Genomic DNA, 20,531 nt, shown 5'->3' with positions numbered 1-20,531 from the left:
CCTGCGTCGGTTAGTCAGCGTTGAGGAATCCCAGCTGTTGGACACCTTTCCAATAATGAAGGCCATTTTTTAACTGAGGAAAAAAACACAAAGGTCACAAGTACGTTTTGGTCGTGGGGGGGGACTCGAAACTTGACCGAAAGAAACGACCATACTGAAGATGTTTGCGAAGACTGTAAGGGTCCCCGTGGGACTTGCTCATCCGTCATCATTATGTCATTGTCTTTTCCCGCACCGCCGCTCTTTGCATTTTAGTCGCTTAATTCCAGAGACAAATATGAGCGCGGCCGACTAGGTCGTCGAGAAGCACAAGCTGCTGCTCGACGCTACATTAATCCACCACACTGGGCGGCGGCCTGATGGATTTCTTTATTAAGCATCGGGGCCGCCGCGTGAAGGTCAAGCGAGACCGCCGCGTGTTTGTGAGACAACTTTTAAAGGTTGGTTAGCTTTAAAGCTCCCGCCCACGAAGACCAAAAAGCCATTCCAGCCACTCCATTATTTGAAATCATCCCACATGCAAATATCATGAGGGGCCAATCGGAGCTCACTCGAGGCTCGATGCCTTATTTTTACGGTAGGCTGGAAGAAATCAATTATATTCATTATATGTCAAGCCTCTTGATCCGGATTCTAAATCACACATTGATGATATTGACACAGACAAACAGCCTAGTAGTGAGCGTGTTGAACTTGCGTTTCCGAGAAGAGGTTCCTTGGCCTTGGTCTTACTGGGTAGCGTTTGCATGTTCTCCATCTGTTTGCGGCCAAGTAATTAAGTTTGTCTCTGTTGTCTCGACACGATTAATCAATCCAACAACAACAAATCAATCACTTGGCTAATCGGTTACTCTGCCCTTCAGATGTACAAGCTATGATCATTTATAGTACGTCTCTGTTATTGGCCAGCAGGGGGCCTGATTTCCAGTCGCCGCTAATTAAAAACGCACCGGGACGCGCTTCCAGGCTTTCACGTCCGTGGAATTGTCATCTCCCGACAGCTGTTCCCGATTTTCATTTATTACACACGCTTGCTATTTTTAATTACTTTGTGCGCGATTGCCCCCAAATCACTTTCAAACCAATAAATTGGATGACGATTCGCAGTCAAGATGTCGTTTAATCAGTGCCCGTTGTAACGTGAGCGCAGATGAACATGTAATAAAATGTTTGTTTTTATTTATTTAAAAAAAACAACGTGAATGTTTTATAATCCCAGTTCTATAACGTCCCCGAAGACGTTCAAATAACAGTGCGTTCAGAAATAAACAATGAAAAATAATTGAGTCCCCGCCCCCCATTTGTTTACAACCTAATGTTCTTAGGAGAACTTATTGTCCCTGCAGAGTTTTTCTTTTTTTGTCAACTCATATATGCATACATGTAGGCCAATTAAAGGATGGAATTAATTACGGATGCTTCCGGGAAACTATTAAGACAACAAACCGGATAAAGTAGCAAAAGCGCCTTGTGCACTTAAAGTATTGAAGCAGTGAAGCAACTGACTGTATTGCTATTGCTAGAGATGGAAAACATTTTGATCTTACATTAAACGCTTACTGTAAATTCCGGACTATAAACCGTACCGGACTATAAACCGCACCAGCTAAAATTGGGGGATATTTTAGTTTTTTTCTTATATAAACCGCACCGGACTATAAGCCGCACGTGCACACGCGTCTTTTTACAAGGAAAGACCGTTCACAGAAAGCCTTTTTAAAGTTTTAATAACATACTTTAACATGTCTTTTTAAACACTGCCTGTGACGAAGGGTTTAGAGCCCTTTGACGCAGGTCACCTAGCGTGCATTCCTACTAAAGCTCATAATAGTCACAAGCAACACAGCCAGAATAAGTAGCAGCCATATAAGTGTTTCAAAATAGTATTTTTGTTTCTTTTGTTTTTTTCTTCAAGATACCGCAGTGTATAAAAATGATCAAGTCATCACAAAAATCCCGAAAAAAATCCTTATATAAACCGCACCTGACTATAAGCCGCAGGGTTCAAAATTTTGGAAAAAAGTCGCGGTTTATAGTCCGGAATTTACGGTAATTTGAAGGTACACCAAAGTGTCCAACACAAGAAGTTGAAGAGGCCGCGATGCACAACGATAAACGATTTTACCGTTACCGCACGGCCTCACTGTCCAAATGGGATTACAATTCCAGCAGGGGGGTTCACATTTCGGCTGTGCTACTGATGGTTGTTTTGCTGCAGAAGCTAAATGAAATAAACTTTTTTTCCCCCCTCATAACTGCCCGGACACGGTGCGCTCCAGTGTGATACCTGGTGAGGCGAAAGGCCCAGCAGACCATGAAATTGAGCAATGTAACCTCGTCTTGTGCAAAGGAACAAGACTGAGCGAGAGAGTGAGAGATATGTGTGTGTGTGAGGGGGGGGGGGACTGTTAAATGACAGTGTGTGTGTATGTATATATATATATATATATATATATATATATACACGCACACACACACACACACACACACACACGACACACGCACGCACGCGCACACACACACACAGTGCACTGTCAATATATATATGGCCCACAGGTCCAAAGAACTTTGAGGACTGTGGCGCAAAAGAACTGCAAATTTTATTGCTCCACACTGAGTGTTAAATGGGTCCGTAGGGGAGTGGGCCGACTAGGACGGCAGTGGAAGAGAAGGAAAGGGGCAATTGAGTCAGGAAAGTGAAACTAAAGGAAGTCCATGCATCACAGCGCCAGCTTTTGTCCCGAGCTCACTCCATATGATAGATGGCCACGTGTCCGAGCCTTAATTCAAAGTCGATGGCATCTATAGATAGCTGTCACTACACGCCACACGCACTGCTTCCCGCGGAGCCTCGGAGCTCACATAAGAACTCGCACTATAGTGAAGTCTTTAATTTGAATATTTACTTGGTTGAATTCAAATGAAAATGCATTGTGTATTCTTATTTAGTCATGAAATAAGTCATATTCTCAACCAAAGCAGGAAGAGCATCAGCATACGGGTAGTCACAACATAAAATGAAAGCTTTCGGCTTGTAGCAAAGATACAGACATGGAGAAACTTCTACCAAACTCACTAATCATTGTTCTGGGTGATCTTAAAAGGGCGAACCTCGCACACGAACTCCCCAGATACAGACAGCACGTAACGTGTCCCACCAGAGGGGCACAGACTCTGGACCACTGCTACACCGTGATCAAGGATGCATACCACTCTGCGACTCGTGCAGCTTTAGGACTCTCGGACCACTGTCTAGTTCATCTGATCCCGGCCTACAGGCAGAAACTAAAAACTTCTAAGCCTGTGGTGAGGACTGTGAGGAAGTGGACAGTGGAGTCAAGGCAGGACCTCCAAGCCTGCTTTGACTGCACCGATTGGGGAGCTTTCGAAGCTGCAACTTCAGACTTGCATGAACTCACTGACACTGTCACATCATACATCAGTTTTTGTGAGGATCTGTGTGTGCAGACTAAGACCTTCTGCACGTACAACAACGACAAACCTTGGTTTACGCCGAACCTCAGGAGGCTGCGCAAAGTCAAGGAGGAGGCCTACAGGAGCGGCGACGGCGAGCTGTTCAGGCAGACCAGAAACACACTGAACCGAGAGGTCAGGAAAGCCAGGAGGTGTTACGGGGAGAACCTGAAGAGACACCTCTCTGCCAATCCTGATCCCTCAACGGTGTGGAAAGGTCTGCAGAGCATCACGGGCTACAAGAAACGAACCCCCCGTCCTGTAGAGAGCCCAAGGCTTGCTAACCAGCTAAACAAGTTCTACTGCAGGTTTGATCGGTCCTCCCACACAACGGGACTTCCTGCAGCACATTCTACATTCAGCACCTCTCCCCACAACTGCTCTGTCCACACCTCTATCATCGTTGTCACCCACTCACTCTCTTGCAGAGGCCGCGCCCGCACTCCAGGTCCGCGAGGAGGAAGTGCGCCAGATGTTCCGGAGACAAAAGACCAGGAAGGAACCGGGCCCAGATGGCGTGTAACCTTCCTGCTTGAAAGTCTGCGCTGAGCAGCTGGCGCCCACCTTTGCACGGATCTTCAACCGTTCTCTGGAGCTGTGTGAGGTGCCCTCGTGCTTCAAAAGCTCCACCATCGTTCCAGTGGCCGAGAAGCCCGCCATCACAGGTTTGAATGACTATAGACAGGTCGCACTGACATCTGTGGTCATGAAATCTTTCGAGAGATTAGTGCTGATCCACCTGAAGGAGGTCACGGGCCCCCTGCTTGACCCCCTCCAGTTTGTCTACCAGGCAAACAGGTCAGTGGATGATGCGGTCAACATGGGACTGCACTACATCCTGCACCACCTGGACACCCCAGGAACGTACGCCAGGATCCTGTTTGTGGACTTCAGCTCGGCGTTCAACACCATCGCTCCTGACATCCTCCAACAGAAGCTCAAAGTCAAAGTCAAAGTCAGCTTTATTGTCAATCCCTTCATATGTCAAGACACACAAAGAAACCGAAATCCAGCTTGCGGTGCCTGCCTCCACCTGTCAGTGGATCACCAGCTTCCTGACCAACAGGAGACAGCGTGTGAGGCTGGGGGGGGCATCACATCTGACACCCGGACCACCAATACTGGAGCCCCTCAGGGGTGCGTCCTCTCCCCACTGCTCTCTCTCTACACCAATGATTTCTCCTCAGGTGACTCTCCTGTGAAGCTCCTGAAGTATGCAGACGACACCACTCTCATCGGACTGATCCAGGACGATGATGAGACTGCGTACAGACAGGAGGTGGAGCGGCTGGTCTACTGGTGCAGCCAAAACCATCTGGAGCTGAACCCGCTCAAGACCGTGGAGATGACAGTGGATTTCAGGCGAGACCCTTCACCACTTTTACCCCTCACTATCCGCAGTAATACTATTCTCTCCACAGACACCTTCAAGTTCCTGGGAACCACAATCTCTCGGGACCTGAAATGGACCGGCCACATAGACTCAGTCCGGAAGAAGGCCCAGCAGAGGCTGTACTTCCTGAAACAGCTCAAGAAGTTCAACCTGCCGCGAGAGCTTCTGAAGACCTTCTACACCAGTGGTCCCCAACCACCGGGCCGCGGACCGGTACCGGTCCGTGGGTCACTTGGTACCGGGCCGCCAAGCCGTACAGAAAAAAAAAAATTATCGACGATCAATTAATTCAGGTCAAGACACTCGTCCTGGTCACGTGGCATGTTTCCCCAGTCGAGCCCGCAAAGCTAATATGTGGCGACAGGCTAACTAACCAGGCAATGAAGCATTCAAAACTGCTTCAACACATGGAGACCAAGCATCCTGCAATAAAAGACAAACCTTAATCACTTCGGGTGTCATTGTCTCCGATTACGTCTAGATGGGACCGGCTCTTTTCTGAGAAACAAACTCAGTGCTCCCACTAATTCAACGTAATGGTGAGTTTTATTTTTGTCATTTGTACTTGTTTTCATGTCAGTCGTATCATTTTATTTCATCGTATTTATATATTTATTATAAATGTATTATTTATTTATTTATTTATTTATATAAATGTATTATTTATTTATATAAATGCCGGTCCGCGAAAATTATTTCTGACATGTAACTGGTCCGTGGCGCGAAAAAGGTTGGGGACCACTGTTCTACACTACCATCATCCAGTCTGTCCTCTGCACCTCCATCACTGTCCGGTTTGGATCAGCCTCCAAACAAGACAAGCACAGACTACAACGGACAATCAGAACTCCAGAAAACATCATTGGAATCAACCTCCCATCTATCCAAGACTTTCCAGGACCAGGAAACGTGCAAGGAACATCTCTACAGACCCTTCTCACCCAGGTTGCAGTCTGTTTGAACGACTCCCCTCCGGACGGCGTTATAGAGCTCGGTACGCCAAAACCAGCAGACACAGAGACAGCTTCTTCCCCCAGGCTGTTGCTCTGATGAACTCACACCACTCATAAAGTCTCAGAGTCATTACTGTGCAATAACATCCTGCTCTTCACACCTTTTTGAATTTGTCTACACTGTTTTTGCCATTATTCACATGTCCTGAATGTTGTTAGTCACCTAAATGTTGAACAGAGGGTGTGTTTTTACCGAAGTCAAATTCCTTGTTTGGCACGCTCAAACATGGCGAATAAAAACTCTTGAATCTTGAATCAAAACGGTATTCCGGCCTAATCAGAACACGCTAAATTCCAACCTGCATCATGTCATTATGTCACGTTAAAGCCGACCCCCTCAGGGCTCCCCCTGGCCATACTCGTCGTGTGTGACCTCCATTCCGGCGTACGCGATGCGGCCGAACCTTTCCTCCCCAAGACCGCGGGCCGAGCGCCCAGGGGGAAGCAGGCCATCGCCGCGGGCATTCAGCCGTGCCTATGCTCGACATCACCTTCAGGGTGCACGAGTCCACGTAGACTTATTCATTGCTTAAAGCATTATAGCGCTTACACACAGAGGCTACTCATTAGCCCGTTCGTGGCATCTGCAATAAGTTAGCATTATGATATCATGTATAGTACATGTATAATATATACACATTACTCTTTTTGTTTTAAGTTTAGTTTGACAGTAAACTGACTGGGAGCGGCATTAAACCGACACCAGATTCACAGATTGACACGAAACTCAATTGCCGCAATGAAATATATTATTGCGCATTTGTGGATTTCCACCTCCTGCTAGGCTTCATTTCCTCAAGCATTTCCTGTCTCTTCTTTCTCACATCCTCCTAAAGCTGCAGAATAGTAAGCCACGCCTCTTCTCTATTTGAATGCAAAGTTTTAGCAGGGGGAGGGGCGAGCAAAGCCGAGATGAAATTATCTAAGGCGGAGGTGGTGCTTTTTTGGGGAGACAGAGGCCGTTATTAAGGCAGAGTGACACGCGCCTCCCGAAACCCGGACGCTGCGTCACGCATCATAAAAGTCCCCAAGGTGCCTTTTGCTCATCACGTACTGAGCGACGCCACATCTGCCATCAATCACGACGCTTCTGCCAGAATGTGGAAAGTGCAAAGAGGGGGGGGATGTCTTGTGTTTTATTGGATTGCACAGACAAAATCATATTAGTTTGGAGCTCTCAGACGGCCTTCCTGTCCGCAGGTGACGGCGAATAGATTGCCTGTTTTGCGTAGCATACGAAAAAGGAAATGGCGGGCACCGGAGTGACTTTGAAGCCACTGGCTGCAATCTGAGATGACAACATGACAATTCAGATCACAGTGTTTTCTAGTCAACAAACTCTTCTTAATACAAATCATACTTCGTGTACATAGTTCTGTTAGCCTGTCTATGGCGTTTTTCATTTTAGGTTAGCATTAAGCTAGCAGTCTTTAACACAAAGTCAATGTGGACCGTTTTTTTGAAGAATTGTTCACTTTTTGCAGCTTGTTTTCAAGTTGGCTTATCCTCAAAACGATCGTCAAATGTTGCCGCTATGCTCCGCCCACATTAGACAGCATAGCCATAAAACTTCCCAATTTAGTGTCGACCATCTGTCTCGTCTACCTGATTGTGATTGGGGCTCATTTGGGTTAATTCCCAAAGTAGGGAAGCCAGCACTTCTGATGGTACCTGTCACTCCAAGGAGGGATAGTCACTAATTAAGAAAGATGACATGTGGATCACTTTAGGGCCTCGACTTCCTCATCCATAGAAAGTTTGACCAAGATACGACCTTGGTATTAGAAAAGTGTCACAATTTAGCACCGCCCATCTGTCGCTTCGATTGAGGCTCGTGAAGGGGAAAAGTAGATTTTATTTTTCTCTCTAAAATTAACTTTAACTAAAATTAAAAAGTAGATTTTTTTTCTCTCTAAAATTAACTTTCTACCCCCCTAAAAAAAAAAATCTCAGTTTACTTCTTCCTCCAATTTCTTACTAAACTGCCGTGCGATGAGCATCCACTAAATCACAAGTCTGCAAGGGTCCTGGACCTTCCTCTGAATCACACACACCGTTGTGACAGGAGGAAGAAGATGAAGAGGAGGAAGAGGAGAGTCTTGCTGTCTCTTTTCACCTCCTGTTTGTCTTTGCTGATCCTTCCCTGGGTATTTTCCTGACCTTGTTTTTTTTTCTTCTTTTTCTTTTTCCAAGGTTGCATAATTTGCCGCTGGAGGTAGCGAAGGAGGCGAAGAAAGTCTGTGTGTATGTATGTGTGTGTGTGTGTGTGTGTGTGTGTGTGTGTGTGTGTATACACTACTGATCTAAACTGTCATGACAGCTGAGGCTTTCTCACTCTCACCTCCCGCATGCACTCGAAGGGAGATGAGAGCGCGGCGACAGAGGCGAAACTTAAAGACAGCTAGGGATTCTTGCTTATTGTCTCTCTCTGTCTCACACACAAACAAATGAATACACTCAAAAACACACTATGTGAGCATGTGACTGGCCAGTAAATAAGAAAGTGCTCCCTGAACCGTGCGGTACACTCGCACGTGGAATGGATGTGATGACACTTGCATGGCTGTGCCTTTGCCTCCCGTGTGTGTGTGTTTGCTCCCTCAACAACCCCATTTCAAGACACACACACGCACACGTGTGAGAAAGCCTCTGACTGGTTGACAACACGGCTCCTTGTAAACAGTACAAGGCTGTTTACAAGAAGAAATGGGAGAAGTTGGGTTTGTTGATTGGGGAGGGAGGGGAAGGGGGTGATGACATAAAATGCTTGCTAAAACTCATTAAATTATGACCCATGTAAGTAAATTGATTAAAAAAAAGGTAAAAGAATTAAAATAACAAAATATATATCTTTTTAAAAACAGCAGCAGCAAAAAATGTCTACAAAATTGACAAAATATGAATTTTGTTATTAATAAATTAATACATACGGAACCAAGAAAAAGAAAATTATAATAAAACACTTAAAATAATAATAATGAATTAAAAAAACAAAGCACCAACCAAATCAAAAAATAACAACCTGGTATCATTCAAACCACCTGCAACCTGATTTGCATTTATTAGCATCTTTATGCTAGTTTGTTTTCCCTCCTTTAGACGAACGCACCCGCTAACGATTTTGCTAGTAGCTTTAAGTAAGTAAATTGATTTAAAAAAGGTGAAAGAATTAAAATAACAAAATTTAAATCTTTTTAAAAACAGCAGCAGGGAAAAATGTCTACAAAAATGACAAAATATGAATTTTGTTATGAATAAATTAATACATACGGAACCAAGTAAAAGAAAATAATGATAAAACATTTAAAATAGTAATAATTAATTAAAAAAAAAAAAAAAGCACCAACCAAACAAAAAAACATAACCACCAGGTATCATTCAAACCACCTGCAACCTGATTTGCATTTATTATCATCATTATGAGGCGGCTCGGTGGTGCACTGGCTAGCACGTCCGCCTCACAGTAAGCAGGGTGCGGGTTCGATTCCACCTCCGGCCCTCCCTGTGTGGAGTTTGCATGTTCTCCCTGTGTCCGCGTGGTTTTTCTCCAGGCACTCCGGTTTCCTCCCACATCCCCTGAAACATGCTTGGTAGGCCGATTGAGCGCTCCAATTTGCCCCTAGGTGTGAGTGTGTGTGCGGATGGTTGTTTGTCTCTGTGTGCCCTGCGATTGGCTGGCAACCGGTTCAGGGTGTCCCCCGCCTACTGCCCAATGACAGCCGAGATAGCCTCCAGCAAGCCTGCGACCCCTGTGGGGATACAGCGGTACAGAAAATGGATGGATGGATGGATAGCAGCTTTATCCTATTTTGTTTTCCCTCCTTTTGACGAACGCACCCGCTAACGATTTTGCTAGTAGCTTTATTAGCACTCTGCATCGTCAGCCATCATTATCGTATTGTCAGCGGCAATATGGTGGTATGTGTTTCACTGCCGTGTGGGGAGTGCGTCATAATCCATTTCCATACTGGAAGACCTGTAACGGCGGCCGCATTGGTTGCGAGCCGGCTCCCAGAGGACGGAGGTTTAAAGACTCGCTGCCTCTAATTCGTTATGCTTCGGGTTATTGTATGCTGTAGATATGCAAGTCAATTTCGCATTTCTTATTCCGTGAGGCTAATTTAGCGGTGCGGCTACAACGTGCTTTGTCGCCTGCGGCGCCGTCTCTAACAAGTCGATCACCGTTTTGCCCACTACAAGATGAAATGTGGTTTCTATGTTACATCCACAAGCATATGGTGGACACTGAAATAGGTCAACAACATCATTTATTTTATGGAACTGTTTTGATATCACAAAATTGTTTTGCATTTTTTGAATAAAATCGGTCCAAAAAATAAATTGGGTAGCCAGGTTTAAGACAGCACAGTGCCATTTACAGTTCCCAAACAAGACATCCTCTTGAGTAAGAAACCTTATGATGACCCCAACTCTGCGGCATGTATTATTAATGAGCCCGCTACTTAAAAAAAAAAAAAACACTGTGAATTAAACAGAGTTGCACAAAAGAAGGTCACTTAGATGCATAAACAGAAGACAATTACTTTTGTGGCGTCAGTCAATATGTGACAATAGAGTAGCCAATTAATGACAATTATAAAGACTTGTTCACTCGTCGCGTCGCTTGAGTCGAACGTGTTGAATCTTTCCGTTTGAGATCGCCGCCGACTGATTAGTCCTCACGCAATTAAGTTGATTGCGCTATTATTGGATCAACTTACCAATTAGCGGGAACAATTTGAATAATCGACTCATTTGAGTTGCTTATCAAAAAAGACACAAATTTGCATTGTTGCTGACTCGAGTAATAGGAGAATATGATACTGTATGGTAGCAAGCACCCAAAAACTATTTTGTGATTTTCATCATGGTGGCAATTAATTAACTAGGTGTGCCTAGGGCATCCTTAAAAACTTTTTGATGAGAATTATTAGTCTTTCCTTTTTTTTCCCCCTTTAGTTGAACAGAGTTGTCTAATTGAATACAAAACGGACCGACAGCCCAACGATTAAAAGAAATTGTAGCTACACAAAGGCTGCAAAGAATCCATCAGCAATCTCATTAGTCAACCAATAAGTGAAAGGATTTTTCAAGCCATGTCAGCTGCTGGCCATTTTTCTCGCCGACAGTGAAAAAGAAAAAGTTTGCGCCTTATTTCTTTCAGGCATTCTCAAATTACAAATGAGAAATTAAAGTGGCTAACATTGTCGCTACGTACTCGATATTAGAGTGGCTGCTAACATGAGTGCAGCATTTAAAGGCGGGGCTAGTCACTCGAGTGATGTCATTTCCTGCCTATACTATTAATACACAAAACCATAAATAGACCAAAAGCAGCATTTAATATAATTTATTTAAAACCTTACACAACCTTCGATTTGACTTTTGACTTGCTTAAACCAAATAATGACTTGGTTCAACTTTCTTGAAATTTTGAGCGGACTCGATTTGATTTTTGCCACAGTACACGGCGTGACTTTGGACTTTCTTGAAACTTAAAAGGTTAAGACCTGAGGCTTACTTATGACTCGCACTTACTCGTAACCCCGGCATTAACACATCGAGCAGGCTGACGTCCCGACGGCCAACGCACGTCTTGGTGTCACGACGCGCTAACGGGCTTTGCCGCCACCGGGGAGCGTTTGATGTTTGTCGGTTGAAAGAATAAGCCTTCCTCCGGGTTGCGCTTTTGCGCAGAGGTATGCTGGGATAGAAAGAGCACTTGCCCGGGGGCTAAAGGAGATTTTTCGTGGGCGTCACACATCCAATTACCTTGGTAGCATCCCAGAATCCCACGGGGGGGAAAAACACAAACACACGCGCAAACACACACAAGCAGCGGCGCCCACTGCAGGAGGCCTCTCACCGCCGAAAGGCCACTGCCAAAATTTCACAACTGTTGGCTGAATTCATGAATATTTTCAGCGAGCGTGTGACGGAATGTGGCTTAGGATACAAATATAGTAACATTCCCCCCATGTTTCACCTCTTTGGAGGGCATCATTAATGCATCGGAAGATGCCGCTGCGACGCCTTGTTCGAAACACGTCGGTTCTGTCGACAAAGTGTGGATTTAGGTGTTTAATATCCACATTGTGAAAATTTTATAACGCCGCCGAGCAAACGATCACAAAGCCACTCGTGTTTAGTGTCGGGTGAGTGCTAGCGCTAGAAGAAAAAACGGAATACCACCACTGATGTTTCGCTGTTAATCATAGCAGCATTGAAAATATTTCCAAAAAGGCTCGCAAAAAGGAGGGATCCGAAAATCTGCAATATAACTTAATTGTGAAGGAATGGTCAGATATCAAGCGAGAGAAGATTTAATTCATGTCATTGAGCACACATCGAAGTTGCGAATAAGCAACAGCGATGGCAGCACTTGGAGAGCAAAAGTGTCTGTTCTTCCTATAAACCCCCATGAAGCACTAACCATACAATCAGCTACAGATTGACTATTGACCTGCAATTTCACACAATCAAGCCGCCATTTAGGTTAAAGAGAAAGTGGCGCCTCAACAAAGCCTCTCTGACGATCACCCTTGATTATGGACTGAGAACACAAGAAACCTAAACTCCTTACTCGCATGAATTATAAGTTCCCCGGGAGTCCGATAATTTAACCTAATTGCGTCAATTGTAGCCCTATTTTGAGCGTTTAACAGCAAGCTCCTCACCGTTGAGAATCTATACGAGACGAGGAAATGTCAAACGGGTCTTTTTGCAATGAGCCATATTATCTTGTGACAATTTCTACCGGTGATTTAAGTATCTCTTTTGACTCCGTCCAAATGTGCATGTGAGGCTTTTAAGACCTCCATCATTTTCAGTTGTCCCTTCTAAGCAGCACAGAAGAAGAATAACGACTCTCTATGGGCTTTGTCTTTCCCTGTTTCGGCCCATTCTGCCGAAATGTTACCTCTCTTTTGTGGGTGTTTAAAAGGCCTTGGAGGAAGTATAAACCATTTATCTTTTTTTTTTCTTCTTCTAAGAGGAGCGCTTTATCAGGTTCAGGGCCACATTCGGCACGTGTTCAAAATAGACACTACAGTACAAAACAGTAGAATTATGTGACTTATCCAAATCAATTTGGCTGAGCTGTCTGACACTGAAATCGTAAGACTTGTGAAAGTAACTTGACTATGTCAGGACAGAGGTAATACCTTCCCCTCGGGGTTATAGCGAAGTGCTCTAGGGCTGTTTTTCTTCAGCTGGAACTAAGGCTCTCTGAAAAGTTCGGAAAGAATTTTAAACAATTCAATATTAGACTCAGTATTGGCACAATACCTTCAGACCTTCTTTTTCTCTAGATACCAATAAAACGGTAAAAAAATGTCCAGTTGAAATGTACGTCTGTCACAAAATGTACACTTGTACACACAAAAATGTAGCAACAAGCCATAAAGAATCATGAAATGGAAGAGACCGGAATGCTCAGCCACTGTAAAGCTATAAAAATGTATGACCGCTTGATATTAAAAGATCAAAGGGAAATTTATTTATGGCCCCTGGAAAAACCATTACACAATGTCCAGTTTAAATTTATAACCACCATAAAAATGCACATTGGAAGGAATAAAGAGAGGTTCCATAGAGAATATTGATATTGAATCAATTCGAATCAATCTACGGTCTTGGTAAACCAACAAAATGCACATGGACACTGTCTTGACAAAACGACTGTCGAGACGACTCAGGATGCGGTTGCCATGGCTACCGCAAGATGAAAAACCGTGCACGCTACACGGGCCACCCAGATAAGAAGACAGCTTATTACTGTTGCCTCGCAGCAGCGCCATCATTTTTGGCGGAGACATCGAGCCCCGCCGGCACCTCACCCCTTTGCCCTCTTTTTAATCTGCTCTCACGCACGGCCGCTCTTACTCCTGCAATCACTTTGCGTTTAGGGCGACAGCTTCTCCGGCACGTGAAGCCCAGCGGATGAAGAGGAGAAGGCTTGGAGAGTCGGAAACGTTTTTTGGCGATGGCGGGTTTGCGTACTGTCGCTATGACAACAGACATCACTCGACAGAAGAAGCACTTAGTAGACCCCGTGTGGGCTGAAGTGACATAGTTGAAGGCTGGCATTAGCCTCTTGCGGGTGCCCTAACACATAAAATCATCTCACGCCACTTCTTCAAGTGCTGAGAACTTCACTAATTAAACACGGAGCTCGATCCAGATGCGTGAGGTGGCGAGAGGGTTTGAGGCTAGCGTTCGCATCAAAAAGGAATTTTACAATTGATTTATGCTATAGTTTATGCAACTGAAATATGCTATAGTTTTGCGGTGGTTGTCAACTCCAAATGACATCAGAGGTCACAAATTCAAGATTCAAGATTCAAGAGTTTTTATTCGCCATGTTTGAGCGTGCCAAACAAGGAATTTGACTTCGGTAAAAACACACCCTCTGTTGAACATTTAGGTGACTAACAACTCTCAGGACATGTGAATAATGGCAAAAACAGTGTAAACAAATTGAAAAAGGTGTGAAGAGCAGGATGTTATTGCACAGTAATGACTGCTCTTCACACCTTTTTGAATTTGTCCGAATTTGTCATTTGGAGTTGACAACCACCGCAAAACTATAGCATATTTAATCTGAATTGTATTAGTTTCTGATGACAGAAGATCAAAACGTAGAATTATGAATAATAAAAAACACTGTCATGTTGGAATTTGCAAAGCCAGCGAAACTATTGAGATTTAAGAAGAGATCATTGATGTACATTTGTTTTTTATAACCTGCTGATGTCATCAGGCAGCATGCTTAATGGCCTTAATAAAGCCGCAAAGAATGTCAGGTTGGAATTTATAACCCCTATAAAAAAAAAAATTTTACACCGGTAAAGTGTAAAATTAATCTGGATTTTATAACCTGCCGATGTCAAACGATCAACGGGTAGAATGTTTAATAACCCTCGTCATGCCATAAAGAATGGATAACTGTTTTTTAGAACACCATGAAAGTACACCTTACAATAGGTACAATGAAATCAGTCTAGATATAACTATTTACTGGCAGAATGATTAGTTAAAGGAAAATTATTTATGACCTCCCACCCGTCCCCCCCAAAAAATAGGATGTCTAGTCTACCCCCACAAAAATAGACTGCTGTCTACTGTACGAGCACTTTACGAAAAGCGTCTGACTGCGTTATCGTCCGCCACTGTCAATGAGTCTCCTGCCAGTTTGGCTTAACAAAGACAATCGCATTGAGTGACGGCAAAAGCATAACAGAAGACGGGAGCAGCCATTCATATTCAATAAGGCCCTCTCATCACGCCCGTGTCTTTGATGGCTGCTAGCATGTATAATTCCCTGTGATTGGAAGCGCTGCCACTCACCAAGATGATAACTTGGGATAAGGATGGGCGGGGGATAAAACCTGGTGTTCATTAGGCAGAAGCTATTTCGACGCAATGCGAACACATTACATAAACCTCGCACTTCTGGCAGGTTGAGGAAAAAGGCATCGGTTTAGCCGCGGGGGAGCAGTAATTTAATTAACAGGTCGGCAGATTAGCAGCAAAGACGCAGAACCGAAACAGCAAAACTCCACAAAAGTGCAACTGACAATAAGTAAATCTAATCATTACCATGTTAAATTTGTTGTGATATATTGAGGACACTTAAGTGGTGATTATCACAAGCATACCAGCATAATCTAAGGTAACATTTACCTCCGAATCAATCATGGCCGAAAAAAGAGGCAAAATATAACAAGGCTCTCTCTGGTCAATCAAAAGTTTAACTTTTGCGCCTTTTAATGTGTAATGAAGTCTTAAAGCTCACATCCAACCTGAACCAATCGTTTTCGTTTCATATTGTGAGAGTGTAACAAGCAGTTAATTCGTCATCCGCATCCTTAAAAATATATATTTTACATGTCAAAACTGAGGCTTTGATGTGCGTCAATTTCCTTGCTTTTTACAGGTTTCATTTCTTGTTGTCGACATGCAAGATTCAAGAGCCGAGAAGGAAGTTTGAAGAGTAAGAAGATGCAATTATTCATCAGAAGCAGCCTTAAATCATTTGGAATTCTGCTTGGCACTCATCCGGGAAGCCATCGTTGTCATACGCATTACTAGCGTTTGACGATCTTGCTGAAACTTTTCGGCAAGGAATGAATATATGAAATAAAATAATTCTAAACTAAGGTTGAAGGTCTACCAGTTCCAAGACTGGATTGTGTTGGATCTGAGAGGTCTTGAAATTTTTCTAAGTCTAGCATAGACTTTTCTATGAAGCCGGCAAACGACAAGGATATGATGAAACGAAGTCCTGTATTTGGCTCCGTGCAGGCAATGTCAAATCCAAATGTCTCTGAACTCTTGATGAGGGTATTAAAGATTCCACTTGTCTTTTGAACTATGTCTCAAGGCTTCACCACACTGCTCAAAAGGTGGATCCATCCTGATCAAGCTAATTCGTAGTAGTAAATGGACAGAGCGCGACAAATTCAGACCCTCGGCTACAACACGGTCCCACGCTGCGCATATCCAGCCGGCAAATCTCCGCCCCCGGGACTAGGTCCAGAGAGAACTGACATTTGGTTTGATTAGGCTGCCGCTGTCTGAAGAGCCACCCACGAGGTAGCTGTCTATTCCCAACGTGCCCGATGCACACTTTAACCACAGTGGTGGTGGTGGTGGTGCAGATAACTCTTAGCAGCAGAGCTCGGCAGTATTCCCTCATTTGCCACTGATTGAAGCGTTCACATCCTGACATGTCCGCCGCTTCTGCGAGGAATGTGGCAAGAGACAAGCCCGGACATAAGGACGGCGAGAAGGAGATAGAGTTATCCTTGCTCTCATTGCGGTGGGAAATGTGAGGGTCCTGATCCAAGGAAATGATGAAGGACCCTGTGGAAGAGGCCTCTGAGCACCAACAAAGACGGCTTTAGTTTCACTGGCAGAATGCATTTGCATAGCTTAGAAGCCAGCGCGTCTGAACCGGCCTCATGAAAAGACACAAGCGGCAATGGCTTGGACTTCAATGCCAGCGGGAATCAGAGAGGGAGGGAAAGCGGGATGGGGGGGGGGGCTAAGCACGGTCGGAACTTTTGCCTCCGCCATGCGACAAAACGCGATCAGGAGGAGGTTGTCGCCGACTGACTTTGATGCCCAGATGGATCATGACGGCAGCGAATGACTCCGGATGAAGTCGCGGAGTGGACAAAACATTTGATGCCGTCTTACGCTAGTCATGTTTCATGTTCTGACTTTGAGAAAAGAGTCGTTAAACATATTGAGAGCTAGTTAACTCATTGCTACTCTTACTAAACACAAGCCATCTCAGGATTCAGCATTTACCAACAATAGCTTCAGTATTTGCAAGTAGCATCTGAAATATTAGTGTTCTCTCCTGACTGTGGACTGGATTGCGTAAAATGTGAACACAACAAAAACAAGCAGCCAAGCAGATGTTCTTCTGTGGCCTGGAGCCATAATGTTTGGAGGTGACTGGCTCACATCAGGCCCCTCTAATGACTCTAGCGGCACTGCTTAACTCGCTGGTGTTTGACTTCCCCTTAACAACGACGCCGTTTAGTTAGGGGAGGTGCAGCGGCGGTAAAATTACACTTTTGCCTCTACTTGGAAATCCGTGGCGACGAGCAAAATGTTCAATAGAAAACATCAAATCAAGAAATTGCTGCAGATAAATAAGCATAATGACACTTAATTTAATCGTTCATCTCGGCTTGTTTGGGACTCAATTCACAACGCTAATTAACCGAGCATTTAATCACAATCACAACTGCAGTGTTTTCCAATGGAGTGTGTTATCATTTAGGCACCCATTGCGATACACTATTATATTGACTGCTTGGACCGTGCTACTTTGTTTATAGGCCACAAATTCCGCCAAGATGCCATTTTGATTCAGCTCGGTAACCTTCGATCAATGAGAGATTTGTTTAACGTGCTGATTTATATTCATATCATGCATCTCAAAAGCTCTTATCTTTGAAACAACAAAGAAAAGCTGTCCATTATTCATTTGTCAAGCATTATTCCATCCAGCCGAGTTGGTCGGCTGGAATCGGAGTCGTGCTTACATAACAATCAATGACTTGCATCAGTCGTGGTTTATTGAGCTCGTAATCAAACGGATTGATCATGATCGATGAATGATGACGGCCCCATTATTTACGAGATGGGGTCGATCTTTGGGTCTGCTTGTACTGCGCTGGACCTTGATGAGAATCGGCTGACGCAAGAGCACAGACGTTATTGCAGCTTGTTGCGTTTGACTGCACTTTGTGCTTTGGTTTGGCCTTGAAATTATGAATATACATAGTTAAGCAGAACACAATGGTATATTCACAAACCCGCCAACACATGGTCTTGAACAGAATATTAGAATAATGTACAACAGAATGTTAGCTTTGTGTTGAACCAAAAGGGTCTTGGTCTCATAATATCAAAGTATGCTCAGTAACCAGCGTAAACATATTACCTGAAGTCATCAATGAAGTGAAAGTATGCAGTGGTTACATTTTACAGTTGTTAGCCACTTCTTTTATTTACAATAGAGCAAACAGTACTTACTGGAATGCATGTGAGAAAAGGGGAGCCGCGATTGAAGCACTTGTGAACCGTTCATTGAATGGCACAAGAAGAGTCAAACAAACAGTGAGGGCAACTAAAGCGGAAGCTGCTGTCGGCCACAGCTCCCACCCAGACACTCACACTCAAGCGCTCACAAACGTTTGACACTACACTGGGCCCCGCCTCTTAAGGCCATGTACACAAAAATGAAAAATAGGTCTAATATTTCCAATTCAATGTGGTTGGGTTTTTTTGTCCCGCTTGTATAGGTGCATACAGAACAGATGCGGCACTTAGAGCAAAATAGCAATGAGGACGAGGGGGGAATGACCATTTTGAGAATGCATGGCACAGCGGCACACAAGCGCAGGGGAGTTTTATAAAAAAAAAAAAAACACACACAGCTCCATCTGTTCCATCACCAACTCCTCTACGGCGAACTGTAATGGGACGCCGTTATGCTTGATGCGCGTCAGTACGTAAGGAGTCTACGACTGATTTCTCGCAACGTCAATATTGGATCAGGGCCCAGTGGAGCTTTTTGTAGGAACACTCCACCTACGTGCAGAGTGCAGTGATAGTTTTTTGTTTTTTTTCTGAAGATGAGGCCCGACACAGCTTCCACAGTACAGACTCGCATCATTCCTGCACACATGACAGCACGACTCCGTGTAACGATGGAAGGCAACAACCACCCAATCGGCACACATGACTTCACATTCAGCTCAGCTGGAAGTAGAGCGCACGTGAGCTTCCATCCTGAATCATGATGGCGACTCGCTGCTCGTACCACCGGTTGCACAAAAAGAGATGACGAATGTCACATAATAATAACGTGACACCGATCGTGTTGACGATGCGAGTGGACATTCATCATTCGTAAATTACGACGGAATCAGAGTTGCATGTGTGCATAATTACTCGTGCAGTGCGTTAAGAGTGATGGTGACCATATGATATATTGTTTTGCAAGGTCATGGACATGCATGTCACTCACTCACCGTACACTCCTTGGCAACGGATGCCCTCCACGAGGAGCGACAGTAGCCCCACAACGCAGATAACCGGATCCATCCTTTATTTTCTCTCTCTTTCACCGTGATAATAATCTCTGCATGATCCAAAGGAGAAGCAATCAATCTGCGCGTCGTGTGAGGCTTTAAATTCCGCACCACCACCAAAAAAAAAGGCAAAAGAAAAGGGGTTCTAGAAGTGTCGGATGTGGACCTTTTTTGTGTCTTTATTCTTCTTCAGCAAGCTTGCATCGGCTCCTCCGTGCAGGTAGCGAGGGAGCCCAAGGGACTGTGCCGAGGACGACTGCAGGCGGGCAGTAGCGCGGTAGAGTCGGGCATATCTCCTCCTGGATGTGCATATGTGCTCACAGTTGCGGAATCCACGCGGCAGTAGCGATGCAGACGTAAGACCGGCGGGGCGGTGGTAGCAGCGGTGGCGGCGACGCGCACATCCCAGCCTCTCGACGGATCGGCTCTAAAGGTCCGCTTTTGAGTGCAGAGGAGCCGGCGAGAGTGCGAGGCTGCTGGAAGGAGTGAGAAAAGGAGGCGGGGGGCTGCGCTTCCACGGCTCGCTCAGTCAGTGTTGTTGCGCAAGCCGGGGTGAGGGAAAGGAGGCGACGTCAAGAGGAGGTGCGCGACTCCTCACGCTCATCAGTATGGGAGAGTCGGCATCAGGGAAGGCTGGAGAGACGCAGCTGTTTGGGGCTGGGGGGAGGAGGAGGAGGAAGAGGAGGAGGAAGATGTGATGGGTGGATGAGAGAGAGAGAGGCAGAGCGAGAGACATTTAACAAATATTTAACAAGTATTTTTAAAAATTTAAAACTAAAACGTGATGTCAATTATTTAATGTTTTTTGTTCTTGTGGCGTCTGTCGTCAAGCGAGGTGCTCCTGGGTTTTGGAATTTTTAACAAAACATTTTCTGAATATTTTTGTCCACCAATGCACCTTTAATAGAAAATATTTGTCTTGTATTTCACCTACGGTAATTAAAGTAGATAAAAGGGCCGTGGCAGCCATTGGGAATTTCGGGACATTCTCGACCGGCCAGTCCATTTTAGGGCATTGACATTCCGTTGCTGAGG

At 44.7% G+C, this 20,531-nt stretch overlaps 1 protein-coding gene across 6 annotated transcripts in view; it reads right to left on the bottom strand.

The window, feature by feature from the left end:
* LOC133146579 (MAM domain-containing glycosylphosphatidylinositol anchor protein 2-like) overlaps window positions 1–20,143 on the bottom strand; it is a 78,283-nt gene extending 58,140 nt beyond the window's left edge. For 2 of the 6 annotated variants that reach the window (XR_009711386.1, XM_061270447.1), the window contains exon 1: window positions 19,437–20,143. Coding sequence is in view for 5 of the 6 variants with exons in the window: in XM_061270447.1 (XP_061126431.1) it covers window positions 19,437–19,509 (73 nt within the window). In the remaining variant the exon portion in view is untranslated. The remainder of the gene's footprint in view (window positions 1–19,436) is intronic. The other 4 variants (XM_061270443.1, XM_061270445.1, XM_061270444.1 and 1 more) reach the window with 3 other exon arrangements.
* Window positions 20,144–20,531: the final 388 nt, after the last annotated feature.

Source organism: Syngnathus typhle, linkage group LG22 (genome assembly GCF_033458585.1).
Source record: "Syngnathus typhle isolate RoL2023-S1 ecotype Sweden linkage group LG22, RoL_Styp_1.0, whole genome shotgun sequence".
In the NCBI taxonomy this organism is placed as follows: Eukaryota; Metazoa; Chordata; class Actinopteri; order Syngnathiformes; family Syngnathidae; genus Syngnathus; species Syngnathus typhle.
This window is presented reverse-complemented; position numbering and strand designations above follow the sequence as displayed.